At 42.0% G+C, this 24247-nt stretch overlaps 1 protein-coding gene across 9 annotated transcripts in view; it reads right to left on the reverse strand.

Annotated features, from left to right (window-relative positions):
- Positions 1–24247, reverse strand: part of LOC138620746 (microtubule-associated protein tau-like) — a 53325-nt gene that overhangs the window by 11148 nt on the left and 17930 nt on the right. For 6 of the 9 annotated variants that reach the window (XM_069698203.1, XM_069698198.1, XM_069698199.1 and 3 more), the window contains 5 exons: positions 23629–23700; positions 14370–14432; positions 6209–6376; positions 5110–5184; positions 175–2838 (listed from right to left, as the gene is read on the reverse strand). In XM_069698203.1, the coding sequence (XP_069554304.1) occupies positions 175–2838; positions 5110–5184; positions 6209–6326 (2857 nt within the window). In that variant the 5' untranslated portion in view covers positions 6327–6376; positions 14370–14432; positions 23629–23700. Of the gene's footprint in view, positions 1–174; positions 2839–3990; positions 4213–5109; positions 5185–6208; positions 6377–14369; positions 14433–23628; positions 23701–24247 lie in introns of all 9 variants that reach the window. The other 3 variants (XM_069698202.1, XM_069698201.1, XM_069698207.1) reach the window with 3 other exon arrangements.

Genomic DNA, 24247 nt, shown 5'->3' on the forward strand with positions numbered 1-24247 from the left:
TAATTCTCCACACTTACTAGCTAGAAGCAGGCTCATTACAAAAGACACATTTACTAGTAACATACTCTCTGGTGCTAGCAAGTTTTTGATGTAAAAAGCAAGTTAAATATACATGAGAGGCCTTAAACAAGTCATTGAAGTGATTTATTTACAAATTTGACAAGCTGTGGGTACCTTGTGAGTCCATCCAGCCACTGTCTGTATCTAGGACGGACACATCCATGGAGGTTTCATCGTTAGGTGGCTGACTGGTCTGGCAGAGCTCAAGAGAGGTCTCTTCCACTTCCTGACCAATCTCAATATCCTCCTTCGCCACCCTCTCTTTCCCCCCATCCTCTTCTTCCATCATTATCTTCTCTTTCTCATCACCTATTTCAACAGAACCGACTTCCTCTTCCTTTGCTTGGACTTTCTCAACCTCTTCGTCCTCTTCCTTCTTCCCTTCCACCTCATCTATCTGAACGTCCTCTTCTACTTTATCCACACCCATTTCTCCCTCCTCTGTTTCCTTTGGGAGGTCATGGTCAGAGCATGGAGACAAGTGCGAACTATCCGTCACGGGCTCCCCATCATCACTGTTTTGTGCACTATGACTCCAGTCTTCGGCGCCAGACTTGGGATCATCTTCAAATATTTGATCACCGACCATCAACGTCACCTGCTCTCTCTTTTGTTCTTCCTTCCCAGAACTTTCCTCTCCTTGATCTGCCTTGGGTTGCAGATGCTCTTCGGTTTCTTCCATCATCTCTTGAGGCTCTTCAGCAATCTCAATATCATCCTCTTCCTCTGGTTCTTCATCCACTTGTGCTTGAGGTATGATGATGACTGGGGAAGTTATTTGTGGCTTTGATGAGCATATGAGCACAGTCACTTCCTGTAACTGGATTTGTGCATTTTTCTCATCAAAGGACTTTTCAGTGCTACAATCCTGAGCAGCGTTCGAGGTCTCTTGCTTTTCTATTCCTTCTGCTCTTGCAGGGATCCCATGCTCACTTAGAATGTTCTCGTCGTCTCCCGTGTTTTCTGATGCTGAAGGTGTCTCTCTGTTTGCCATTTCTGGTTCATCACTTCTTTCTACAGACTCTTCCTTCGTTTCTTTGTCTGACTCCGGCTGTTTATCACTGATCTTCTCAAACTCTGGATCGTTCTCTGCTTTTACCTGCTCTTTACTTGCCTTCTCTCCAGTGACTTGGGTTTCTGAGGGTATATCATGTGGGGACTTTGGGGTGGTGGGAGTCGAGGGAGCTTTGTTTCCCGTTTCTGTCAGAAGGAAAGTAAAGGAATTGTCTGGTGGGATGGGAGAAGCTTCTCTTGAGGGGTCTTTTTCAATGTCAACCTCAGGGATTGCTTGGATCTTTAAGTCCCCAGGCCGGCCACTCTCCAAACGAAATTCAGTCAGTCTGTCTTTTGAAGGGATTCTTAGGCGATCTGGTTTTACTCCAGTCGTCACAGCTCTTTCAAGAATCAGGGAAGTCTTTACGGGTGAATCTTTCTTTTCCAACACTGGTTTTTGAGAGATCTCATGGGTAACATTTGTAGGATCTTGTTGCTTATCTTTCTGAACAGCCTCAGGATCCTCCTCTACTTCACCCTCCACAGAAGGGAAACACTGGTGCGGTGAGTTCCCAGGACTGGGCACATCAGCAGGAGAAGGCATTGGCCCCGAGTACTCACTGAAGACACAGTAGCCCAGTTCCTCCAGCGGGCTTTCCCTTGCCACCACTCTCGAGGTTTGATCTGCCAAGGCAAGCTGGGCTAAAGAACTCCCCACCAGGGCTGACACATTTGCAGGCACTGACTTCCGTCTCATGTAGTCAGTCTCTGTCCTCTCTAAGGACAGGCGAGGCAGGGATCCGGCCAGGTCCAACATCTCAGAGAGACTTCTTGACTGTTCAAAACTCGATGTGTGCTTATCAGTGGGTAAAGCTGCCTCTGCCTTGGTGGGGATATCTTCAGTGGTAGATGGGGAAATGGAGACAGCTGGAGGAAACTGAGGTGTTTGGCTTTCCACAGATGGAGTTGAAGGGTAAACCTCTGATTCATCAAAGCTTCCACTGATTGAACTCAAGGTCCTTGACTTCTCTTGCGCTGAAGACCCAACAGTAATGTTCAGGGAGAGACTTCTTTGGTCTAAGGACATTTTACCAGTAGCTATCCTGATTTTTTCCTCCTGTTGTTCTTTGATTTGTTGCATTAAGCTTTCATTTTCTCCACTTAACTTTGACTCTGCTGCTGTGCTGAGTTCATAATAGCTCTGGGTTTGTGGCGACTCTTCTTTGTTTTCTGAAGATGTCTCAAAGTAGGTTTTTGATTGCGACTCACATTCTACAAAAATATCTGATGTGGTTCTCAACTCTGTGCCAGGTTCAGGACCTGACTTCACTGATTCTTGCCTGTGGTCGGCTTTCTGTATGTTGGTCTCTGGTGTCTCTTGCAGTCTAATGCCACCACCACTATCTTGGCCCTCCTTATCTATCGCCTCTAAAGCCACTGTTTTTTCCTCACTTGCAGTCATAGGGGCTCCTAATTCACTTGGTAAGATAACTCCCTCTTTGTCTTCTGGTCGTGAAAGTTCTTTGGCTCCTTTTGCTTCAGTGTCAGAGAGCATTCGGCTTTCAGTGACCTCTTCTGCTACATCCTTTCGGTCTTGATTAGCCTGAACAGTTGAGGAAGTATCCGAGACATCTTTCTCTTTCCCCGAGGAAGGGGGGGGTTCATTCGAGGCCAGTTCTCCTCCTTCAGCAACCACCTGTTTCTCATGCAGCGACGGCACGCGAGGTTCATCTTCTTCCCCAGCAGACTCACAAGGTGCCTTACTGATACTCTCCTCTGGCTGGGCTGTGAGTTTGAAGGATACTGTACAACTTTGTGCCGAGTCATATTAGCCAAAAGCTTTGCTTGCAGCATCCACAAAAGCTAGCCAATACAGTCAAGCCGAGGCCTTCTGCACACAGATACTCTCCATCAAGCAGAACACACAGCACAGTGTATTTTGTGGCAGGCTACAACAGCACAGGGGGAAGGGTCACAGCACCTAAGATAGCGTGCAGAATTGGAATGAAGGAATGAGTTGCATGATGTTAGATAATGAATGGTACACCAATATATTGAATTCCTATTGCAATACACAAGGATTGACAAAATATGGTCAACCTGATGGAAAAAAAATAGATACTTTTATTTGATGTTAATGATCTTATTACAGTTTCTACTGAAAGCATGGACATATTGTGGATATGAATGAATCTTTAGATTACTTAAATTGAAATATGTGAGTAAATTTATTCGGGGTATATTCAGGGTATAGGATGATATATGTCCAATGAGGATGAATTTTAATCTCCAAAGTATGTTTTTTTTTTAGGAACAATAGGAAAACACAATTCTCCTTTGCCTCGAGATGAAATGAAAACAACACTGAAACTTAAAGCAAGTGATATACAACAGACTCAAAATACATTCAGGACTGATTTGTGAAGCACCCATACAAGTGGATGTTCTCAGAAACGGCTTCTTCACACACAAATTCCCAGCAAAACCCACATAAAATTATAAACACAACTAATTCCAGCAACACTTACATCTACAATGCTTGACAGTTCAGACATTTGCAATGTAGCTGGCAATACAACAGTGCAGAAATGATCAACTACACTGTGGTTGATCAGATGTTCTAATGTCGCTCCGATGAAAAGCAAATGGTTATGTTTGGCATGAAAAAAAGCACAAATTCAAAATGCCATCATTTTGCATATGGCAACTTCAGGTACTGAAGCAGATGCTGAAGGATTTCAGAGCAACAAAGCTGCAGGAAGTTTGGCAGCAAAGCCCGAGTTGCATTACAATTTAATATTCAAGAGCAGAGAGTTTTTGCACCCGTTAACGAGCACAAGAGGATCATGCAGAGTAGGTAATGGCAGACTCACTCAATCAGATGTCCCCTCACACATACAGAACACACACACACACACACACTGTATGCACACACACCTTTTTGTGACGGGTTGTGTTCACCTGGATGACTTCCTCCATTGAGAGCCTCAGGTGTCTGGGCTTGCTGGCAGCCCAAAGCCTGGGGCTCTGTTAAATAATCTGTCTGTTCTAAGAGCAAGTCTCCTGACTGCTCATATGCCACTTCTTCCTGGTAAATGTTGGGCTCCTCTGGAGCCTCCTCCTCATCCTGCTGTTGACTGACAACCTCTACTTTAGCATCTTTGGGCAGGGAAGGGAAGACACACAGATGAGACATGGAGGACAACACAACTGGACTTACATGAGTTACAAGACACTTTCAGCTCTGATGGAGATGCATGGGATGCAATCAACACCCATTCTAGCCTAGGCTGTATCGATCAATACATATTTAATGACAGTTAAAAAATTAGCTATGCTTATAAAAGACAAAAGTAGTTGCAGCATCTTCCTACACATACTTAGACAATATACTTTAAGCCTGAATAAAACATGTATGAAATCTGTAAAAGGGAATGTCTTAGCATTTGTTGTGTCTATGACATTAACCCTAAAACATGCAGTGGGCCTATATCACTCTACACTTTGGTGATTGCATGCCACATGCTAAAAGAAAACCAATTAGGAAACAGTGTTCTCTATGAGTAAAGAGCTGAAAGTCAATCTGTGATTTACTCCTGGAGAAAATCAATACTCAGAATGAGCGAAGGAACAACAGAGGAAGTGCACAGAGGGTAAAGCAGACTAGTGAAATGAAGGGCTCCAGTGGCAGGATATGTACTAATGCATGAGGGGAGGATGATCGTTGGCGTTGCCCAGTCCTTTTATCCAGGACTCTACTAATATACTGTTATGTGTTAGAAAACTAATACTGATGTAATATTGGTCAAATAAATCAGAGTGTGACACATGCTGCAGACTCTTTAAAGGTTATCTGACAATCAGCGGGCATGCAAAGAGAATTAAACACTAAGGGGGCAGGAGAAGGAGTAGAAATAGCTGCGGCATCTCTTGCATCGATCTCTTCAAATCCTCAAGACAGTGCGTGTTTGGTGTCTTCTTCTAGAGACATGTACTCTCACCACCATTCACACTGTCATCCAGGATGGTCTCGAGTGAGTTTTTACGTGTGTGTACCTTGTGCCACTGGCCCGATCTGCTCAGCGGATGGAGAGGGGGGAGGGGAGGGAGGCAAATTGGCTGAGTCATCCACTGTGAAGAGAGAGAGAGAGAGAGAGAGAGAGAAAGAGAGACACACCGGGAAGACAAGACGTGGATGGGAGGAAGGAAATGAAAAACTCGGCCGACCTTATCTCTGCGTGTCGTCTCCCTTTGAATTCAGAAATGTGCAGGTTTTGTGTGTTTGTGTACGTAAAGCATTGATCTCATGCTCCTTTAGGATTTAGTTAGTTACTGTCCAGTGGAGATAGATGCAAACAGAGCACTAACTTACCTCAAATGGTAAAGAAGTGCCAAAAATCATTTATATTTAAAAAAATAAATAAATTTGAGTAACTAACCTGCATTCAGTATTCATAAAAAGATGTACACATACATCATGTCATACCTTGAAGCATGGGGCCATCATTTTGCAGATGTTAATGTAAGAAAATTGCTCTTTTTCTAAAGAATATGATCTAAATTTGATGCTCTATTTCATTAGGAATATTTAATTACTTTTGGACAACCACATTATCATAATTTACTTGGAGTGTTTTTATGAGAGATATTGTATGCTCTTTCTTTCCAGGAACAACATCTAAGCATATTTCTGAGGCAACCATCATATAACTTTTTTTTTAAAAACAGCTTCATGGCTTCAAAGAGAAACACCTGATACTTAAAGTTTGACTCACAGCAGAGTCAAAAATAAAGGGTGTTAACAAGCAGGAATCCTAGAGCTTTCTGGCCTACTTCCTGAAAAGTCCAGAAGCCCCCTGTCTATACATTTGAGTTGTCTCCCCACCAGAGACCCATGCCTGTGTCTTTAAGGACCCTACCAATGTCCCTCTGGCTTTGTTAACACAGCTCCAGCAGATTGTTTACTCATACAAATGTGAAACAGTTTGATCGGTTCAAGTGCCTTTAGGGGATTGATCGTTCTTGCACCGGCACCATGGAGCCAATCACAATACCTACAGCTGTAGACCCATCTGTCGGTGTTGTGGAGGCAGTCCAATCAATGTCATTGACACTGAGCTGCATGCACATGCTCGCAGATACATATAGTGCCTACCAGTGGTTCCAGGATGTGCAGCTGCCCCACCGTGGTATCCATTCTCCCTGTAGGCAGAGTAGCCGTTCTCCTGGCCGTTGGAGGCCCAGTGCTCGTCTGGCTGCCGACCGTCTGCCATGCCTGCCTGCCTGCTGGGAAACCAGGGAGGGGACGGGTCACTTGTAGTGTCTGGTGCAGGAACGGGGGAACATATGAGAAGCAGAAGAGATGATTAAAAAAAAAACAAGGAGATGAGTGAAAATATTCAGCAAAAAGAGAGAGTCCTGTGAAGGATCTAATCTTGTGATGCACCCTGCATGGTGCAGTGAATGAAATCAGCCAGCAGAGGGAATACTGTGCCACGTTTTTCCTCTACCGGCTCAGCCAAAGGGTCTTTGTCTCAGCAGCCACGTGCTGAGACAGGAAGGGAAAGGCCAATAAAATATCTGTATCTCATTGGTTATTATTCATCGTTTTTTACTTTAACAGTGCATGAGCATATGACACCACCAACTGCTGTATAAACACACATAACGGAGGATTCTTTGGAATAAAATACGAACCAAATGGAAAACCATCAACTCAAAACACACGATGAACAAAGGCTGGTAATGAATAAAAAGCATCTGACAAGAAACATATTTTCAGTTCCAAAATACATGAGACAATGCTGCAGACAGCAGAGAAAAAACCCATAGTGAACACGCCCTTCAAATCCCCTCAGCACCGGTAAGGAGGTTGTTTCCGTGGCAACCAGAAAAGGTCTTGTGGGGGTCCAGCAGATGGATATGGCAGGCTTGCCCCATTCAAACAACAACAACAAAAAAAGTGCTCTATCACACACACACACACACACACACACACACACACACACACACACACACACACACACACACACACACACACACACACACACACACACACACACACAAGTGCAGAACATGACAGACAGCGGTGGCTCTGAGCTCCCACTGCACTGCAACAAGCTCTTTCCAACCAATTATATTCACAAAATGGTTTGTCTCATCCAAGTATGCGCCACTAAAGTATCTAACATTCTAATCAAGCATGTAGCCTCATCAAGGCAGCATTTTTTCCCTTCAGAGGAAACACATAATGTTGCTTTTTAAACAAGATTAGCGGGGGGGGGGGGGCCCGCTGTGCCCTGCAGCCTCGCTGAGTGCGATCATTATCATCAAGCAGCTGCAGCTAATTTCATCATAACAAATTGTTCTCCCTCTTTCCTCATCTCCCTCTTATGAGCCATTTCTGTTATAACCCCCTCAGCCCCAACTCTGATCTTAACTTAAGCTTCTTTTTATAATATCTTTTTTTCCTTTCCATCTCATTTTCAAGTCTATCTTCATTTTATTCTTCATCCACTGTCTTTCTGCACCTCTTTTTTACTTGTTCCCTTGCCTAAAGTTAGATAGATGGGAAAATGAATACAACTTTCATGCCTATACACAAAGTAATTGGCGAGAACCAGCTGCTAGTTAGCTTAGCTTTGCATAAAAACAGGAGAAGGCAGCAAGACTCCCACTGTATAAATGTGTAAAAATGTAAAGTATAAAAATATCAACAGCAAATAAATCTATTTCAGAAAATGTCAAGACCATTTTCACCCCGCTAACATGTAAAATCGAATCACACTTTCTCATTTGTCTCTTTCTATCAGCCTATTCCTCTTCCCTCCTTCGTCTGTCTCCTCTCCTTCCCTGCAGCGCTGCATGACGACAGGCTCACAGTGATTGGGGCTAATGTCTGCTGCAGTGTGAGGATCAGAGGAGAGAGAGAGAGAGGAGCGAAAAAAGGACGAAGATGAGAAGAGGGAGGAGGAGGAGGAGGAGAAGAAAGACCTACTGACACTCAAAGATTCTGGGCCAAACTGTCTGAGACAGAAAATCTGAGCCCAGGGCTCCGTCAGAGGCAAGTCTGGTCCCAGCTGTTGCTAAGGAAGAAAACTGGTGCGTTGACAGCCACATTGTGCTGATGATGGTTTTGAATTGCATTGACCTGCTTTCAGCGGCTGTTTTGGCAATATTATGCCACACTTGGCATTCACACATTGTCCCTGCGAAGAATGTCATCAACACCGGCTGCTTACATAAATCCTCCGAGCTTTTATTTGATAAAAAGGCACAAGCAGAGCACTCTTCGCTTATTAATTCAAATGCATGCAGAGAGATCCAGGTCTATATAACTCTTGTATTATTTGCAGGCTGAGTTATAGTTACTGCCTCCCCTACCAGCACACAGTAAGAACCACTGACTTCTTAATATGAAGTGTCTGAAAGAAAACTGCTAAGACTGGTGGTAAGTGAACCTATGAACCTTGTGTATAAAGCTGTGAGAAGTGCTGTTAGATCATGCAATGAGTTTAAAAGTCGCAGTGAGCTTTGGTATATTAAACAGTTTATAGACAAACATCTACGACCAGAGGGTTGCATTCTTATACTCACTGGTGGTAATGCACGGGGTTACGACGGCTCCGCTGAGAGCCCAGAGCCCCGTCACATGGACTCATGTACACTTTCATCAACACCAGCTGTCAAGTTATTCATTTGAACCGACTTTGAATTGGATGTCGTTTAGACGCTGTCCTGTTTTGGGGGCAGATTTAGCCATTAGCTATTTAAACTTTTTGAACTTTTAAATTTTAACTTCTTTGAACAGTTATCCATCAATTTTTAGCAATTTCAACTGCGTCTAACATTACGTTTCGCTAACTCACAATTTTGTAATACTTTTTAAGCCATTTAACTGCAGTTTACAGCTACAACTATGGCTTTATCATTTTTGCTCTTGTCTTTATCTGGAAGAAAGTGGTGATGACGCTTATGTACTAATCCAGAGCACAAAATCAATATATATATATAATATATATATATAATAATAATATATATATAATAATAATATATATATAATAAATATATATATTCTTGTGAAGTGAATGGAATGAAATTCAGAATTTTAATCCTCAAACTGGTAATCCACTTGATTTATACTCTAGTGCCAAATGGTTTATTTTTCCCCTGATGTTTGGGTTTTCACACTCTCCAGACCTGCTCTCCAGGTACACCGTCATCCCCGTGTGGTTAATGTGATCCGACACTGCCCTCTCTCATCACTCCCTTTTAGCATTTTACCAATCTGACTGTGTTAACTGTGTTAAAAAGAAAATGCCTGCATGTTTAATGGGCATCTTTACAAACATAACAACACCAAAAACTACAAGATTAATAAGACATATCTAGGCACTTATAAAAACCTTAATAATGTTTTTCTTTTTCATTCTTCCCACGGCAATCCCTCTCTCTGGAGAGACATCATCATTTTCCAAAACACCCTGTAGGGTTAGTCTGCAGTTTGCTTTGCTGCTAGCTGACAAAGTTCAAGAAAATACTGCTTTTGTGAGCAGGAAAACTATGGCAACCACCAGTAGACAAGAACTGATCTCTGGTGCCATTCAGAGCTGTAAAACCAACCTTAACCATGCTGACTCTTCACATGGAAGCTGCATTTAGTCTCTCTCGAAAAGCAATACATAATGTTTGACTATTATACTTCCAGAAAGGATAGAAGCCAACAACTGCTCAGCATAAGAACCATCAGTATCCTCAACTTGAAAGGGCTAAATCAACAGCACTGGGAGTCAAAAAAGGCTTGTCAAACCCCCTCACATCTCGGTAGTGATGTCTTCAATCAGACATGCCAGCGCGATCTCTTACAGAAGAGAAGGTGTGGCGGCCGGCATGAGGCTCATCTAACTCGAGTGGTCCTCCTTTTCTTCTCTCCCTCTTTCTTTTGTCTTTCCCCGCCGTCTTCTCAACCCTCTGCTCTACCTTCTCAGCATCCCTCTTTTCTACCGACTTCGCCCCACCCCGGCCCTAATCCGACCTCAACTCTCTCCCCCCCCCGACCAACCGCACCCCAATCTGGGTCACCCATCACGCCTCCATGGAGCGCCACTCACATCAGAATGTCACTATCCATTTAGGAGGGAGGATGGAATCCCTGGCAGCCTGTCTCAGTAGGCCAACCTGGCCTTAATCCCATGTGAGCGGCCGAGTGTGTGTCTGCCTGCGTGTTTGAGAACCTGTGTGTTTGCAGCTTGGATCAGCATCTAATTTTAAAGTATGATTTTCGACACTGCAGTCATTCATGGGATGATTAATAGTATCCGTTTATCTCTGACCACTTTTTCTGCCTCCACAAAGTCTCCTGAGTAAAGCTGAATTTTGTCATTTCAATAAATATTTGTTATACTATTCAGACTTTGACCAACATTTGGTGAGCAGTCAGAGGTTGTGAATTAGCATTGTTTTTGCATTAGCGTGAGACTATCTCCAACGATAATAAATATATTTATAAAATACTAACAAATTAACTGCAGGAGAATTTCCTGGAAAACTCAAACTAAATGCACATTACCGTATATGATTTAAGAAGGTGCATGCATTAAAAATAGCCGGTTAAAAGACTGTTTGTTGTTAAAGGCTTTAAGAAGCACTGACTCATATTCAGAATGGAGTTACTATTACAAACAGTCATTGAGTGGGACTTTGCAATGGCTGAAAAAGAAGCCCTGAGGAGGCCAGTAGGACAGCGAAGGTTGCAGTGACCTGTAATCAACCCAGAAACCAGTGGCTTCCTCCTCCCGTGTAGCAGCGTCAGTTGAGCGGATTATGTTGCATTGACTCAGCAAGACTTGTGGGGGATTGAAGCATAATGAGCGCTGTCGGTGAAGTGTGAATGAACTATGTAAATGGTGAACACCAGCATGACGGGCAAGGCACGCGCAAACGCACACCCATGTACGAGAGAAGCAGCGAACTGACTACACTCCTTGCCTATTAAGTGCCGTAATAACAGCGGTATGAGTGCACTGAGATTATATCACGACTGAATCACAGTGTGGGAGAGTTTCTTACATGGTATTAATATTACTCGCAGAACTCAAGCCTGGTGGAAGTTAGATAAAATATGTGAATAAAGTTAATCTCCATCCATGTCAAACAGGTGGAGATTAATCTGAAATGCCTCGTTTTGTTGCAGCATAAAGCCCAAAAACTCAATTTAATAAGCTGAAACCTGACAAGTTGCAGCATTTTCATTACTTTTTTCTTGATAAATGACTGAAGTAGTAGACTGTTTTTTAAAATAGCTGGTAGGTTCGTTTTTTCTATGGATGAAATAATAAATAAAATTCTCTCAGCCCTATTTTGCTTTGCTTTTTTAGTCCCTGTTTGTCCTTTTCATGTGTGTTTAGTCCATAAACTGAGTGTGTATCAACATTCCTATCAAATAAGTGCTTCAAGGGATCCAAGTTTCAGTCTCTGCTTCTTCTCCCTCATCTTTGATCTCAGTCCAGATCTGCCCATGAATCTACGAACCGGAAGGCTGACTGGATTGGTGGATTCAACTGTGGTGTAAAAATGTTTTCTTTTTAATGTCATAAAACTAATAAACTGTCACAATTTCAAAAAAAAATTGGACGACGTTTGGAGGATAGGTTAGTTCCTAGTGGTGTCTCCATCTTGCAGAACACCGATAGTTTTGGTTTCTGCCCGGTTGTTTCTGTTGCCGCCTCAGTGCACAGGAGGTGAATAGTATAATAACATGCTCAGAACCCCTTCAGATAATTTATAATGTCTAACAACTTTCTACAAAATAAAAAATCCTCATAAAAGCTGTTGGATCATCTCCACAGGCCTCTAGACAGAGACATATATTAAATCTGTGCGTGATACTTTATTATTTTGGAAGCTAAATCCTGCTTCATCAGCTCGTGACAGACACCAGGCGTCGACCATACGATGATCTGTTCCACTGTCATGACACTGTGCCACCGCACTATCACATCCAATCAGCTATCAGCAAAACGCTACGTAGTTTTACTCTGAACCGAACTGCAGGCTTATTATCAGTCCAACATAATAAACAAACACCATAGAGACTGATTAGTCATCGCCATAATTACCATCATAATGTATTCATTTTTACAGTATGTAAACTAATTTCCCTTCACTAGAAGAAAATTATTAAAGTTATTCATTTATATGATTTAATTCTGCATGTTTTTCTTTAGAACCCACGTTCCTCCTTCAAGACAATTAAAGGTTCAATTTAAATCAAACTGATTGTCGTGTTTCTCTGCATCTTTATCCCTTTCACCTCTTTAGTTTCAGCGTCTAACCTCATCATGCGAGGAGATGCTTTCTGGCAAACACCAGCCCCACCCCTTGGTGATGTCATTGTTCCCATGGTGATATAAGACCCGGGGTGGGAGGGGTTGGTGGTGGTCAGTAGCTGGCTGCAAAGAGCGTACTTTGACGATGTTATGGATCCAGAAATAGGTCAGCAGATCCTGCAGGCACGGCCCCGGAGGTCTTTCCTAACTGCACCGACATTAATGGGAGCAGAGCCATTTAAACCTATCAATACACCGATAGCTGGTTGCTGGTTGGGCTCTTCGTGTCATTTGAAGCTTTTAGGATGGTGTTACTAATGGGATTTGTATGTTTTATGTTCGTGAATGTAGAGATGTAATTATGTCACTGTGTATTGTTGTCAAAAAATGCCACAAACAGGGAATTAAGAGAAAAAGCAAAAAAAAAAAAAAAAAAAAAAAAGTTAACATTCCATGCTTTGATTATCAAATAATATAAAAATAACTGAGTTAATCATTTTGTTACAATGTACTATAGACTTTTTTTTCCCCTCATGGCATCCTAAAATAAAGACATATTTCCTCGCAATTTTGTGCATTTTCATGTCACATTTCCACACCCTGCAAGCCCACACATACTCACACAAGCACAACAACCCACATAACAGACCCAGAACTCTCTGAATGGGAGCGAACACAATGTTAACATGAACAATTTATAGACACACACAAGCAGAAGACGTCTGTGAAACAACTTTTACCAGCTAATCTTCATTCAGCCGCTCGCTCTGTTGTTTCATTTCCTGTCATGTAACTCGAACATATTTAAGCAGGCATGGGCTAAAACATGAGATTTAAATTTCAACTTAATGACTCCTTTTTGGCACTAAAAAATGTCTCGTATGACATCAACCCAAACAATCGCTCCTCTGCTCCCTACCACATGTTGCCGAGCATAATCCCCCCTCTTTATCATACAGTATATCCATGAACAGCCAAGCTAATCATCTGGCTGAGTGCAGTCACTTAGATCAGGCTCCCTGGCTGCATGAGTCATGGGAAAAGTGAGTGTGAGATGTCACGGGGGGTTATGAGTAGAAGAAGAGCAGAGTGAACTGCCTGGCAGCGGGCCAGACTTCTATGTTTTTTCTTTTAGTTATGTAGGTCTAAGATGAAAACATCTCAAAATGTAATCAGCGACGCTTTTTACACGTTTGTACATCAATATATGTATAGAAGCATGGAGTTGTGGATGTTGACCTGTCAATCATTCTGTTAGAGGAGCAATTTTTTCCAGACTAAAATAAATCGACAGCCATCAGATGAACTGACATGACATTTTGCACAGAGAATAATGTCTCCTGGGCTACAAAACCTCATGACTGTTGGTGATGTTCTGACTTTTTCCTCCACTGTGTGGTTGACATCTGTGATTTTGAGTGAAACATCTCGACGAGCACTAAATAATCCAGGTCAACCTTCTAATTTGTCCAAAACTTGGGTTTATGACCTTGGAAACTAAGGACATCCAAATTAGCAATAGATTCACATTTTCAGTATAATGCTTTTTTTTTTGTTTTGTTTTGATATACGACCAATATGTGTAGATGTATTTTGGGTTTTGGCACATTATGATATCCCTTTATTTACTGTATTTTATAGGATAAGAGACCCTTTCACCATAAAAACTTTCATGATACTGCGGATGTCACGCTTCATTAATGTCTTGTCGGTCGAGTTCTTCAAACTTACAGCTGCAAGCAGGAAGGAAATACTTGAACTGAATAGAGAATGAAAATTTGTTTTTTTCTGCAGAGACACTTCCCAGGCTCTGTTTTAAACCAAGATGGTGAGCAAGAAAAACATTGCACCTGCTTTACATCAGCGTGTCTGCATGCTGACATCAGCATTCTGCACCACTGTGCTCGAGTGCACTCTCACTGATCCGTTATCACGGCTGCATTTTTAGAATTGACTTGTATTTCCAGTCCAGCATATTTTGTGGTTTACCTGAGCTGAAGAGCTGTCGTCACTGATCAAGGAAACTCACAGGAGCTGAGTTGAAGTTCAGAACTGCGTGAAGGAAGAGAGGAGAAAAAATAGGGAATACATGTTAGAAAAACATCAAACTGCAGCACTAACGCTTTCAATATACAGTACACTTAAAAAAAATAAAAAAAAATGGTATGTCACTGGATTGGAGACAAGCCTAAGCCCGTTTAATTCACAACATCTTTAATCTTAAATCTCTGAATCCCGCCTAGTTAGTCCAGCATCGAAAGAGGGGATTTTTTTACATGACAGCTTTCATCTCGGTCCATGTGCTCAACACAGCCGTGCATGCACGTTTAATGCACGCAGCAGCTTAGCTGTGTCACCTGGAGTCTGCCAGCAACATTAATCCAAACCTCAGAGTGGCTGTGTCACCGTTTTAAGCTGCCGCTAGGCCGCGCACGACAACAAAGGCAAAGACAGCCTCACCCATTCAGAGTGTTTGCGTGCACATGTTAACAACCTTCTGTTGTCTTGCTGCGTTTTGTTTGTTGTGACCATAAGTGGCATCACAAGACTGTATCATGCATCTTTCATTTTCAAACTGTACATGCATATTTTACTTTGAAATTAATTGTATTATGTTCTCACATTGCTCATATTATTCAATTTCCCTAAGAAATGCGTGATTGTCGTGTAATTTCTTTCCCTTCTTAATTGATTTAGTTAAATACAGTAACTGAAGATGACAGAATAGAAAAGTGCTGGAAAGACTCGGCCAGCGAGCAACATGAAGTTGTATTTGCTGGAAATGATGGAAACCTGCTAAGAGTTAGGTGAGAATATTGATGCAGAGCTCATGACTGCACATATGAAGCTGGATCAGCAGCAGTTTAGGACGTTTTAACATAGAGACTGGAAACAGCGGGGAAAAAGCTGCTTGGTTCTGTCGAAAGGCAGCAAAATCCTCCGTCCAGCACCTCTAAGCATCATTTATGAATCAGTTGCATTCTGTTAAGAAAAAGAAAAGTGCAAACAACATTTTGATGTGCATTTGAAAGCTTTAGACGTGCAGGTAAGCAGGATTTTATATGGATAGAGCTAGGCTAGATACAATGCTAAGCTAAACTAGCCAGGTACTGCCTGCAGCCATTATTCACTGAAGGATATGACAGTAATTTTCTTGTCATCTCACTCTTAGCAAGAAAGCAAATACATATTGCTGGAAATAAAATCAAAAGCTGAGAAACGAATAACAGTTAATGGATGTGGCAGCAGACAGCCCGCCGAGTTTGACAATGATCTAAGATGATAATAATCTAAAAACAAAGAAATTATTTTTCACAAACAAGTGTGCATGCCCTCGGTGTGCCAACTAGACGGAGACCACCAGCCAGCTGCTTTTAAGATTTGTCAAATTCTTGTATTGGTTGGTTTGGGGCTGAGCCAGGGGATGAGTTAAGGCTTACAACAGCCATGAAGAAAGACAGATTTGAACGTTTACTCTGCTTTGGGACTCTAAGGAGGTGGAAAGCAGAGCATCCTGTTAACATTATAACAGTGTGAAAGGACCGTCGGGGGGCTTCTGGCACCAAAACAGGCGTTTGGACAGCGAGAGAAAGAGACAGAGGATGAACTAGAGAGACATAAAAGGCAGAGATTCTCCAAACAGGAAGAAGGTTTATTTGTTAGAGAAGAAAGAAAGAAAGAAAGAAAGAAAGAAAGAAAGAAAGAAAGAAAGAAAGAAAGAAAGAAAGAAAGAAAGAAAGAAAGAAAGAAAGAAAGAAAGAAAGAAAGAAAGAAAGAAAGAAAGAAAGAAAGAAAGAAAGAAAGAAAGAAAGAAAGACAAATATTTCCAGTCTTCTATTAAAGGATAATTCTGGCTATATATTTTGATTAATGCTGTTAACACATGATTGTGCCTTCATGCATTTAATGTAATTATGTTTTCATAATTGCACTTGCATGCTTTGAATTTGACTTTGTTTTGCATTATCTAATTATATCACAAATTTCCAATAAAATGTAATACTTTTCTTCTCATTTATAGAAGAGAGGAAAAGATGCTATATTTTAAAGAATATTTTTAATAATCTATGATTATTGTGTCAATTAAAATGCAGCCAAAGCTTTGATACTGTGAACTGTAAAACTTTGGCGACATACAGAAGCTCTGTTGGTTCAATGTCTCCAAGAAATTACCCGTATTTTCTATTGCCACAGATATTTTTAGAAGACTATAAAGGTGTTTAATCATCTACTATTATTACACTGATTTAACAGAAGCCAGACGTTTCTCATGCATGGCTGAAAGTTGCTGGAAACATTTCTGTTGAGCTTTTATGCATCAGAAATGTGAGAAATAAACTGTTTTTACTTCTGTTGCTTCAGGGCTTCCATTCAGTCTTTGTGAAGAGATTGGCAATAACAAAATACGTGTAATTTGTCTTCAGTGAACTAAACATGCAAAACCACTAACAGTAGTACGGGCTTTTATTGTGAAGGAGTGATTAAGTGGACTGAGAAGAGAAATTAAAGGAAAAACTAACATGACCAAAAACAAACAGGTTCAGTGGATTGGTTGTATTTCCGTGCACATTCACAAAGGATTTCTTTAAGTTTGTGAACTGTCTGCACAGACAGAGGGAGACAGAAGGTATATGCTACTCTCTGAAGGGAGGTAAGTTGATATTGTGAATGAAAAGCGAGACACACAGAGAAAAAGGGAAACTACGGTCACACAGGAAGTCATATCTCTTCTGGGGGAGGGCTGGCCAGTCAGGGAAGCTTAGCCAGAAAAAGAAAGGGATGAAGAGAGAGGAAAGATACAGAGGGATGTGTAGTTAGAGCCTGGCCCAAAAATAACAGAAGCATGACAAGAATAGAAGCCGCACAGTTTAAACAGTGACAGTAAATGATGCCTCTCTCACGCAGCAGCTGGCCTGTTTCTTATGAAACCCAATTTCCCTCAACACAATTCATCATTCATTCTTCTTTTTCTCCAGAAGTGCATCCGTGTTCCCAATCTGACTGATGGCAACTCATGATAAATTCACCAATATGTGGAACTTGTGACCGGTCAAAAAGAGGAGTGACCGCTGCTTTTATCTCTGCACGGCACTAGAAACGGCAACCACCCACTGACTTCCACACAAAGTATTAGCTTATCTCCCAGCTCATTAACGGCAGCTTTTAGAGGATGCAACGCTGATAATTTGACATCTTCACAATCTTATTAGTCATCCAGGATCACCATCAGTCTACCAGCACATCCTGTTTGTCATTTTTAAAGGGCATCAACTGTGAGTACACAGCTGCAGGGCTGAACAAACAAGCAATTGCTCTAGTCCCTGGAAAGGTGAAAGGCAGGCACTTTTTGTCTGTGCTGATATTCAGCTTGACCTGTGTGTTCCTCCCAGGAGGAGGAAGGCCAAATAGGTCAAACAGAAGGCAAAAGGATAGGAGCTGGAGGAAGGAGGGGAAGGAGGTCAGACGCCGACCTAATCCACAGATTTGTCTTCTTCATCAGAGATGAGGCAAACAGGAAATGAATCCTAATCTCAGCGCTGTGCTAAAAGGCCTGATAAACCACGCTGAACTTTACTGAAATGAGCCAGCAGACAAGATGAAAGGTAAAATTCAGAACGATATTTCCAGAATTATCTGGTTCTGTTTTATTGAGCAGTCATCTCCACTTTAGTTGCAAATAATATCTCATATCGGTTAACTTGAATTATCCAAATCAGTCATCAATTAGTTTCAGACAAACATATGCAAAAAATGTTTTGCCTTGTTTTTGGAACAATCTCAAACTTGTTGTTTTTTCATTTTTTGCCGGCGCAACAACAGATCATGTTCTTGAAGACACCCAATGACATAAACATATATATATATATATATATATATATATATATATATATATATGGTTTTCCGGGGACACTGAATCTTGCATCATTATGTCACCTGCAGGCTGATCTACTCCTTCGTCCTACTGCAAGTGCAAAAGGCTTTAAAATGAAATATGATTGTTACTTAGCAGTTTCACTGTACTTAAAATCACTGCAGTGCCACTTGAGTTCCGAAGCAGATACTTAATTAAAAATTTGACACCATTTAAAAAAAAAATCTATAGAGATTTTATAGAAATAAAAATGATTGCATAAAAAGAGGAACTAATATCAAAGAATGGGCTGATTTATGGTGATAATGTGACTGCTGGAGCTGCAGTGGTTTGTTCGGACTGTGTTTGTGATGTGTTTTGACTCTACCTGGGGGACCAGGCAGAAAATTTAACAGAGCCTCTCCTCTGAGGTCTCTGCTTCCTCCCTTTTAACTCAGCCGTCTCCCCCCATTTCCTCATCTATAATTCACACAGACAGCCCCCCCTCCCCTCCCACACACACACACACACACTACCTGAGGCCAGCAAACGCCTCAAATACAACAGATACACATGCATGTCTAATACATCAAAGCCACAAGGAGTTCAAGGTGAGGGGCGTTCAAGGGCGTGTACTTCTAGGACATGTCCAAATGACCATGATAGATATTGCACAGAGCAAGATTTTAAAATAAAACTAAAGAAAACAGCATTTATAAACATTATTTCCTTTATATTTCCTGCAATTAAGGAACTAAAAACTCAGATATACTGAACACTCCTTAACATCATTTGTGTTTATGATCATTTCACTTATGGCGTTTAGCACTTTTGGCTTCTCATAATTGCATCTGTGGTTCATTTGGCCTTTTCTAATCGCGAGTCTGTGTTGTCCTGAACTCCTTTATTCTGCAGAAGACTCTGTATAATCATCAATCTTACAGGTGTAAAGAGAGAAAGGAGACCGTTTCCCAATTCTCGGCAGCCTGTACAGAGTACAGAGAGGGCTGTGGGGCTAATGAGGCCGGGAGAGGCTCATTAATTCATCTAAAGGGAGAATAGAGGAGAGATGAGCATGAGGGCCCCTATTTTGAAAAAAATATTTGAGCCTTGATTGACAGTAGACACAGAAAACAAACATTAAGTAAGAGGGGCCTTGTGTGACCAATCGCTACAAGTTTCATATGACTGAGTTCAAGTACGGCACTTGCTTAGCTGTGATTTTAGACGAAAAGGCACAGATGACATTGGGGGTCATGAGGCATGCATACAATCATAAAAGAAAAATGGCTGTAAAACAACAATAGGAAATTTTACTAGATGTTTTTCTCCTCGGGGCATCACAAATAATCACACATTTTTGGATTAGGATTTCCTCTGTTGGTCTGTAAGCTGCTCCCATGTCATTTCATAAGTCATTTTTTGGAAACAACGACATAACGTGGCACTATTTATTGTTGAACAAGTAAACCTCGAGGTAATTAAGTCCTGGTACTTGCTGAAGTGCAACCAGGTAAAACTATGAGAGCATGAGTGCAAAAACATTTGTCTTACAGCTTCTAATAATATATTCATGTTTCAAACAGTTCTACAACTGCAACACAACTAATTAAATTCTGCTAAACCTGCTCTCTACTTTCCATTAGACCTGTAAAAAATGCATCATGGAACTGACTATCATCATAGCAATGAATGCAAATTAGTATAAATAAATTTCGAAAGGTCACAGAGCTATTATTGTCCTTCTAGTATTATATCAACCAAAGAAGGACTGTATGGACGTAAAAGAAAAAAACATTGAAGCTTTGGTGGACGACTTTCATTAGTAAGAAAGGGACATAAGCTTGAAACATGGAATCCAGATCTTTTAATACTTCCATTAAGACCGTCCCCCAGGTCAGGAGCCGTGGCTCCAGAGAAAAGTAATATCCTGTTTATGACAGGAAGAAATGGGAAATGTGGTTTTGATTTTGAGACTTGCAAGCCACTGTAGCATACTACTGGCATGAAGAAGAAGCCAGCAATTGTCTCATGTGGACCGATGTTTACAGTGACAATACCATTTTCCTTTTATCTCCTGACATCAAGCATATCTAGTGCTGAACAGTAACATGATATGAATAAGTAATGACTGATTCTTCTGCTTGCATACGAAGGAACTCCATATCCCTCAAAACCAAGAAGCGATAGACTTACACAAAACACATATGCTTCATACCACAGTTTCACAAATCAAAACATGCTGTACACCAGTCACACAACCTACAAGCTTGAACACACGCAATCAGCCCTTTCTCCTGCTGCAGACCAGGCAGGACCAGGTGCAGGTCTCTGTACCCTGAAGGCGACAGCTGCTCTTCAGAGTGGAGACAGGTGGCAGAAGTGGTCAAAATACACATAGGTGTACGTGTAGCCTCAGAGCATTTAATTCACATTCATCAATCAACATGTTAGCACAGGGCAGCTCAAAGCGGTGCCCCGAGGCCATGATTTTATTACTGTGGAAAACGTTCACCCTCAGGAATGTGAGGATGGAGGAAAATATTTTTCAATGAAGACTGCAGTTGTTAAGTGGTCGGTTTTGTTCAGGTTTTAAAGTTTGATTGTGTCTGCAGAGACGTCACGTGATAGAAGGTGCAGCTAATAAGGAAGCAAGACGTTTACAAGGATCTTAAGTGACAAAAACAATAAAATATCATGTTTCATTGTAAAAAAATTTTTTATTTTATGCTTCCTTGTCGTAACACATTTTAATTTCTCTTTATCATTTAATCTACCAGTTTTCTTGCAGACTTTTAAGGTCAAAAGCCACAAGCATGTTTTCATTTTTAGTCCATTTACCCTCAAGTTAGACTGAACAGATGTTTTTTAAAGAGCCTCAAGTTTTGTATTGACAGTTTTCCTTCACGGTGATCTAAATTATTCTCCTGATATCACAAACACCAAAAGTGGTGCCTGTGCTTTGTGCATGAACCAAATGAAAGGATCCTAACTTCTCCTTTAATCTCCACCTCCGCTGGGTATTTTCCATTATGCAGCATCATCACAAATTCCTCTACATTGCTACAAGCTTCACATAACATCTTTACCAACTTTGCAGCAGACCACCCTGAAATAACACGCTGTCTAGTTCATTCAGCCGCATCTGTCTCATCTCATCCTTGGGACTGCTTTGACATGTGGCGTCATACTCATCAAGTATTACTTGTCAACCGACACTTAAGGGGACGCTGTCAAAGTCGAAAGGGCTGCAGTGTTCCTTTCTCCTACACTTCGCCTCTTCACATAACCTTCATTAATCTCTGATAGGTGTAGAAGGACTGCAAGATGAGAGGCGGATGTTGAGTAATATTGCTGCAATCTCATACAGCAGCTGGATAATCAGACTGCTGATTTGCATGATGAGTAAAGCCTCAGTCCAGAATTAATTTTCCCAAATATAAGATGTTATATGAAGTTGATAATGACCCAGAAAAAAGTTGTAGTTTGAGACACGCTCAATGTATGCACAAGGCACTAAGATATCCAGTCTTTTAGTCCTTGTTGGGGCTAAAAACACAAGATCCTACACTTCCAATCACGCTATTTAAAAACTATTTGCAATCCAGCATTAAATCAGCTACATTTCATACGTACTTTCCAGATGTGTTTCTAACTGACAGTTGAAGAAGTGAAGGAGGGAAACAATGCCCTTCTTTTTCACACTCTGCATCACTGGAACACCTACATTTCTGTCCGTTACATTTCAGAGGCTGACTAACAGCGGTTCGGACCAGGGGCGATGGTGACTCCAAAACTATGTCCCTCTCTCCCACTGCTTTTTCCCTGAAAGCGCAGCAACAGTTGGTGAACCGGACGCTGTGGGCGTCCTGCGTGCCAAATGACGACCTCGCTCTGAGGGCAGAGTGGGAACAGAGATGGAGGAAAATGGGGAAAAAGGAGGAGGTGCAGGATGATTTGGGGACAAGACTGCATTTGTGACCCCAAAAAGGAGGACACACAGAGGGCCTGTTTGCCCTCTCGTTCTCCCCTCCTCTGCCGTGGCGTGTCATCCCAAGTTGGCTCCCAGGAAAGAGACAGCTCGCCTGAGAGCTGCCCAGCAACCATGCGGGCAGACGGAGACACAGAGAGACAGAGAGAAGGGTGGAGGGGCGTGTGGGGCGCCAACTCAGTGTGGATGTGACAGACATCCCAGTGACTTCAAGCACACAGTCAGAGATACAAACACATGTACCGTTGGCTGACACAAATGAAGTGGGAGGGAGAAAGGAAAGGACGATATTTGAGCCTCTTAAATATAAAATGTCCCGTCAGTGCAACCGTACCTCACACTCGCCCCTATAAAAACAAGGGTTAAGCTCCCCGACAATCAAAAGCTCAAACACTATGGGGAACAGAAAGGAAAGACAAAAAATGATTATGAGACAGAGAAGAAAGAAAAAAAGAGGGGGCAGGACAAGTGGGAGACACATAACAGATCAAACAGATAACAGCAGGAACAGGAATAAACAGAGTGAGAGGGGTAAAAGAGAGAAGAAGAAAAGAAAGAGTGGCACAAAAAGGGAAAAACATAAGGAGGCAAAGTTGTTATCACTCCATCCCCACCTGCTCCAAAACTCATCCCAACCAAACCGTCAGCAAACTTGTGACAGCCAGCTCTGACCCTGGTGTCCTGCGGTCTCGCTCAGCTTGGTGTCACTCCTACAGAGAAACCACCAACAATCTGTTGGCGACGACGAGTTGCTAACCGCCAACGACCACGTGCCATCACAGCCTCTAAATACATCACAATCACCATTATTTCCAAATGAAATCACAACATCTTCCTCAGAGCACAAATCACTGGAGACAAGGGTTTTTTACATCTGAGTAAACATTAGTTTTTACACACGTGTGTGTGTGTGTGTGTGTGTGTGTGTGTGTGTGTGTGTGTGTGTGTGTGTGTGTGTGTGTGTGTGTGTGTGTGTGTGTGTGTGTGTGTGTGCAGCAGCAGCACACTCTGAGTGAACCATGCTGTCCTGGCTGGCTGAATAATCAGCCATGTCTAGACGGGGTATGTCACAAAGAATACAGGTCACCAAAACACAGAAACAGCCTCTGGCTTATCACAACATCAGCTCTTTTACTCTATTGTTTATGTCAGCAGCAAATAACTTTAATCTCTGCAAACAAAAGGCAGATGATGCACAGGAGACACTGATTAGAGATTAGAAGCATGCCCCAAGTGGCTTTTCATTTTCCTTTTCTGACAAGAAATCACAAGCATGCATATTTCTATTGCTATAAATCTAATGCAACGTTGCATTCTTCATCTCTGCTGCGATTCTTCCAGCAATAAAGCAAAACTGATTTCAACGCTTGCATCTCAAAGGAAATATATAATATATAGGGTCTTACCTGGCGGGATGGGGCAGTTATTCCAGCTTTTTGTCTGCAAAGAGGACACGAGAGGGGGCAAGGCAGCGGCTTCTGCAGAGAGAGGAGAACAGAGAGGGAGAAGGATGAGAGACGGAAAGAGCAGGAGTCATAGTGGCAGCAGCACAGACAGAGAAGGCTGATGTGAGCACACTGCTGCAGCTTACACACAGGTACACACACACACACACACACACACACACACACACACACACACACACACACACACACAGAGCAAACAGGCATGCTGCCTCACATAGGTCTCCCCTTCACCAGCCAGAGCCAGTGTCTGCACTGCATCGGGGAGGGGTGGAGATAGGGGGTGGGGATGGGATGGTTCTGCCATGTCTGAGCACAAGAAATGTGTGTGTGTGTGTGTGTGTGTGTGTGTGTGTGTGTGTGTGTGTGTGTGTGTGTGTGTGTGTGTGTGTGTGTGTGTGTGTGTGTGTGTGTGTGTGTGTGTGTGTTTATAAGCCACATTAATTCATGTTTGAAAGGGATACAAAGCAGCTCATCCCACCCCCGAGGGAATTGAGTTCCAAGATAAAAGACCATCTCTCTCCAAGAAATTTCCAGAAGCGTGTTTCATTCTCTTCTTTCT

Source organism: Brachyistius frenatus, unplaced genomic scaffold (genome assembly GCF_029030835.1).
Source record: "Brachyistius frenatus isolate BFR_SWC_R1_liver_20210118 unplaced genomic scaffold, ASM2903083v1 Contig_26, whole genome shotgun sequence".
Classification (NCBI taxonomy): domain Eukaryota; kingdom Metazoa; phylum Chordata; class Actinopteri; family Embiotocidae; genus Brachyistius; species Brachyistius frenatus.